Consider the following 5182-nt stretch of genomic DNA (forward strand, 5'->3'; position numbering starts at 1 on the left):
TTGGAACACATATTCCACTTGTTTTTATTTAAAAGGTCTGGATTGAGTGTAGGAAGGGGTTGTTTCCAGGAGGGCCCAGTCTCCCTGCCAGAGGGAAGGGATCCCAGGGGTCCTTATCCCCGCAACTGTAAGGCTATCTCCCCAGTGCCTCCCTGCCCACGTGCCACGTCAGGTAGCCCAGAGGTGAGCAATCTGGGGTCCGGATTGTGCAGGGGGCAACCTGGTAGCTCCCACGTGGGAGGGTGTGGGTCTGTCCTGTAGTGTGAAGGGCCCTGTGGCCCTGTGCTCTGGGCACATCTCCAGTAGCTGGTGCTTTCTCTGGATTCAGGGACTGGGGAGGTTGAAAGCTAAAGAGATGCTGTAGAAATTTAATTTTAGGGGGGCTAAAGCCCCCAAGGTGCAGCATGGGGCCTGGCCCCAAAGGGCAGATGCCCAGCCTCTCTTCCATCTGGTGGGGGTGGGGAAAGCAGCGCCCAGAGCTGCTTCTCTGGATCACAGGCCACCTGCCCCTCACAGGTGCTCGCTGTAACAAAGAAGAGGACATTACAAGGACCCCCTCATTAGTCAGCATCACCCTTTCCTGGGAATCCTCCAAGCAGAGGCCAGGCCAGTGTGGGGGCTTGGATGGAAGCCCACCTATCCAGGCAGCCCGGATCCACTCCAGGAAGCTCTGGGGGAGTTCTGGTCACCCCCAGTGTGTTCTACAGGCCAAGGTCTAGCCATTCCCACTCCCCACCCCAATGTAACTGACCTGAGGCACAGCCCTATCAGTGCCCCCAATATTCGTGGCCGCATCCTATAAGCCCTGGAACAGACCTTTCGGGGTCGTTGCTTTGGGAGCCCCACTGTGGCCAAGTCGGGCTGGGCTGCCATCCCAATCCGCCCTGGACTCCTGCTGGCACGCACCTGGCGACCTGGGCCAGGATTTCCTTGATGCGGACAATAAGCCTCTCGTGCTGGGCGGGGTCCCGCTCAATGGCGCCATGCAGCCGCGCCATGTAGAAGTCCAGAGTGCTGAGCGTCGGGGTCTCACCGGTGCCTACGGAGGAAACGGGTCAGCCGGCCCGGGGGACTCCGGCTCTCCTCGGGGGTGGGGACGGGGGCAGAAGTCAAGGGGTCAGCAGGGACAAAGCCTGCAGGGGGACAGCTGGCAGTGACGATGGGGTTGGTTGGGGTCTGGACGCGGGTTAGTGTGGGCAGGGTGAGGGGGTCAATCAACGTCAGCTATAGGCAGAAGACAGCTAACACGGGCAGGGTCTTCGGGACCCACCGGGCTACAGAGGAGGGTGGAGACCTAGAGAGGGATTAGCGCAGACACGGGTGGGGCCAGTGCCAGAGAACAGCAAGGCCACCTGGATGGGCAGAAACGGGGCTCAAGGCAGGGACCCAGGAATTAATAGGAAGGAGGAACGGGGAGGGGGAGGGGGAATGGAAGATGAGGAGGGCTTGGGATCAGAGGAGCCGGCCAAGGAGGAGCTGGGATGGTATGGGGGAAGGGGAGGGGTCAGCAGGGATAGGGCTATGGATGATCCTGAGAGGGAGGTGGGGCCAGCAGGGCCACGCAGATTTGGGATGGCGAGGAGAGAGGGGCACGCACGCCGCTTAGGTACCTGGTCAGGGTCGGCTTTAGCCAGCAGGTGAGGGAGGAGCCCAGCCAGAGAGGGTGGGGCTGAGGCATGGGCGGGGCCGGAGGGGGCGTGGGCTGGATAGGTGTGGGCGGGGCTGGAGGGCCGTGGGCGGGGCGAAGGGCGGCGGCACCGCGCACCTGGCACTGGCAGCGAGGCGAAGCTGGCGGTGAGCGCCTGGCGCACGGCCTGGAGCTGCTGCTGCAGCGCCAGCGTCCGCCGCTCCTCCAGCGCCAGCTCCTGCTCCAGGCGCTCGCGTGCGCTGCTCATGCTCTGCGTGTGCCTCTGCAGCACGGCGTTCTGCTCCTCGAAGGCCACGTTCATCTTCCGCAGCCGCCGAAGCTCCGCCTCCCGTGCTGTGCGGGGGAGCCGGTCAGAGCTTGGCGCTCGCCCGCCCTCCCCGCCCGCCTCCCGGCCTTGGCCCGGGCTCTGCCCGGCGCTCGGCCTTCTTTCCGCTGCGCTCTCGGTTTCCCGCCCCCATCAGTCCCGAGCAACACAACCCTAGTTAACGCTCACCTTTGTTTTGGTCCAAAAACTCTTCAGTGAAGATGGGAACATCGAAGGTGGAGAAGCCGTCGCAGTCTCCGCCCTAGGACAAAGTGGCAATGTGTTTGGGGGGCAGCCACTCGTCCCGGGAGGTGCTTAGAGGCTGGGGGGATCTGGGGCACCCTGCCTCCACGGAGCCACAGAGTCCAGAAGACGCACCCACCTAGACGCGCAGCGGTCACTTCCATGGCTCACTCGGGAATCTAGCAACTTCCAGACCCTTATCCCCCAGGTGCAGTCCTTGTGCACCTAGGAGGGCTCTTACCTTGTGTCCATTCAAGAGAGTGTTCATGAGCCCGGAGCCCGAATCCTCTGGTGGGGAGGGATGAGGGCAGGGTCAGCTCCTTGGTCAGCCCTACCCATCCCGGGCCATCTCGACACAGGGTGAAACCCACGCCCTTGACATTGTGATTGGGGCCCCCGTCCTCATGGAAGGGAGGGGGAACTGGAGGGGTTGATATTCTTTCTGGATCAGGACCTGAGCCCCATACAACAGGCACCCAGGCACCCTCCCCGGGGCTCGGGGCCCCGCCCACCTTTTTTGATCTTCTTCTCCTGTATCTTCTCCGTGCACACCTTGTAGGCCTCAGACTGCTGGTATGCGCGCAGCTCCTTCAGGTACTGCTGCTTCTCCTTCTCCGCCTCGTCCAGGTACCGCTGGGGGCGGGTAGCACCCGAAGGCTAGGCCCAGCCTGGCAGAGAGGAGCCCTCCAGGCCCAGGACCCTGCCTCCATCACCCAGCTCTGACAGTGCCCTGCTTACTGTCCTGTACGTTCCATAGCTCCCTATTCCCTCAGCCTCCTACTCAGCGAACTTGCCCCGCAGCCATCGCACCTCCCACAGCCCTAACTCGGGTCCTTACAAACCACTCCTGGCCCACGTCCTTCCCTCTGCAGGCAACCCCGTCTAGACCCTGCTAATACATGCCCTGCCCTACTGCGCCATTTTTACCTGCTGAAATCTCCTCTCAACAGGTGGTGCAAGTTGGCAGTGGTTTGTGAGCATTTCCTGGTGGTTTATGCCATTTTTAATCAGTTGGGGTTTTTTTTGTTTGTTTTCGTTTTTTGATACTGGGGCTTGAACTGGGGACCTACAGCCTTTTGTGTGTGTGTGAGGGGCTTTTTAGAGACAGGGTCTCACGAGTTATTTGCCCGGGCGAACTATTTCCAATTGTGATCCTCCTGATCTCTATCTCCTGAGTAGCTAGGATTACAGGTATGAGCCACCAGCGCCCAGCTGGTTTATGCAATTTTTAAACTAATTGCCAAGATTTGAAAATTGGAAGGTTTCACACACACACACACACACACACACACACAAAAACCACGGCCTTCCTGAGTCTTTTGACATAACCTGGTTGGTTGGTCATTAAGCTTTGTATCTATTCTCGCCCTGTGAGGGAAACAGTCTTAACAGCCTGTTCCTAACTACTGCCCATTCTGGGGGTCAGGTTTTCCAGGTAGAAAGGTGAACTCTCCACAATGCATGCTGCAAGGGATGTGACTGGGAGATGTGGTTAGCCAATGCAGCCGGCTCTACCCGCGTGCCCCTTGCGATCCCACCTGCTTCTCCGCTGGCTGCAGCTTGCTCCATTCGGCGCCCAGCATCTTGGTGATTTCGGGAAAGGGCAGGTCGGGATGGCGAGTGCGGATCTGCTCCCGCCGCTCGTTCAGGAAGCGCACATAGCCAGTAACCGGTGCCTTGGGCCCATTTGGCAGAATCTTCTTCCGCTTCTTGCCTTTGGGCCAGCCGCGCTTCTTCACCGGCTGCAGAACAGGGCTGAGTCGTTGGGAGGGGCTTGGAGGGCAGGGGTGGGGCGGGGAGAGGATGGGGCAATGGTGGGCGTGGTCTCGTCGCAGGGCCGGATGGAGGTATGGCCTGAATCAGTGGTCAAAACCCGGGAGATAAAAGGATGGCCGGGGCCGGGGGCGTGGCCTCTGGCGTGGGGGCGTGGCCTCCCGGTGGGGGAAGGTGATGCCCAGAGGGAGATGGCAGTGAACCGGACTTCAGTCTGGACTTAGAGTGGACCTGTTGGGGGCGTGGCTTCTCACAGTGGGGCTATCAGGGCCACAAGGAATTCAAATCTGGTCTGGGGAGGAGCTTCAAGAATAGGGGCGCGACCGGGCCTCACCGGAACAGGGCAGGGACTCACCTCCTCCTCATGGGACCCCTTCTCGCCGGCCCGCGGACCCTCACAGCGCTCCTGCTTGACAGCCACCACGAAGCCCCCATGCTGCCCGGGAGCCTTGCCGCCCGCCGGCCTGGGGCCATAGGACACCATGTCACCCCCATCCCTACAGCCTCCTCTGTCCCTCCACGCCCACCCCAAGCGTTTAGAGACCACCGATGGTGGGGCTGGCCGCGAGGGGGCAAGAGTCCTGGGAAGGGACAGGTCAGAGGTCAGCGTCTGAGAGTCGAAACTGGAGCACTTTGAGGGACAGTCGGGGTCCTGGGAGGGACTGGAGCCCGGAATCGGGGACTCGTGATGGGGTCAAGCAGAAACCTATGGGGGCGCCTTGAGCCCCGTGGGGAAGCCCGGACCCTGGGGGGCGGGCTGGGGCGGGGGTCCAGCTGCTCGGACAGGGCTGAGGGCGGCTCACTCACGCGGCGGCCGCGCCGGGCTGCTTGGGGCCGTGGGACATGGCCGCTCGGGGCCGGACCTGCAACACAGATGCGGGCGGAGATGGGGGACGCCCGAGCCTCCGATGCTGACTTCCGCCCCCCACCTCGGTGAGAGAGCCCCGAAAGCCGGCGCCTGGGGGGGCCGGATCCGGGGGCGGGGAAGTCACCGAGGGCGGGCGCCCCAGGAATCCTTTGTTGGGCAATCGCCCCCCGGGAGGCCAGGGCCAGCGTCCTCCCAGCCCGGGAAGGGCCCCGCCCCGGCCCCGAGACCCCTGCGCCCCCGCCCCATCGCTGGGCCCCGAGTTCCGCGGCTGTTTTCACCTCCAAAGAAACTTTCCCGGACCTTTCGACTGCGGCGACGCTCCAACCAACCTCCCCGAGCCCGCCCC

The 5182-nt window shown here is 62.4% G+C and overlaps 1 protein-coding gene across 2 annotated transcripts; it reads right to left on the minus strand.

Moving 5' to 3' along the window:
* Hmg20b (high mobility group 20B) lies at positions 1-5182 on the minus strand. Of its 2 annotated transcripts, none has more exons than XM_020164698.2 (10): positions 5115-5182; positions 4776-4831; positions 4324-4432; positions 3734-3937; positions 2708-2828; positions 2437-2483; positions 2142-2214; positions 1766-1981; positions 907-1039; positions 1-523 (listed from the first exon to the last, which is right to left on the minus strand). In XM_020164698.2, exons 2-10 carry the CDS (start codon positions 4811-4813, stop codon positions 511-513), a joined length of 954 nt encoding a protein of 317 aa, XP_020020287.2. In that variant the 5' UTR covers positions 4814-4831; positions 5115-5182; the 3' UTR covers positions 1-510. The 2 variants fall into 2 exon arrangements, with proteins under 2 accessions (XP_020020287.2, XP_073910395.1); XM_074054294.1 differs by having other exon boundaries at positions 817-1039.

Source organism: Castor canadensis, chromosome 14, assembly GCF_047511655.1.
Source record: "Castor canadensis chromosome 14, mCasCan1.hap1v2, whole genome shotgun sequence".
Lineage (NCBI taxonomy): Eukaryota > Metazoa > Chordata > Mammalia > Rodentia > Castoridae > Castor > Castor canadensis.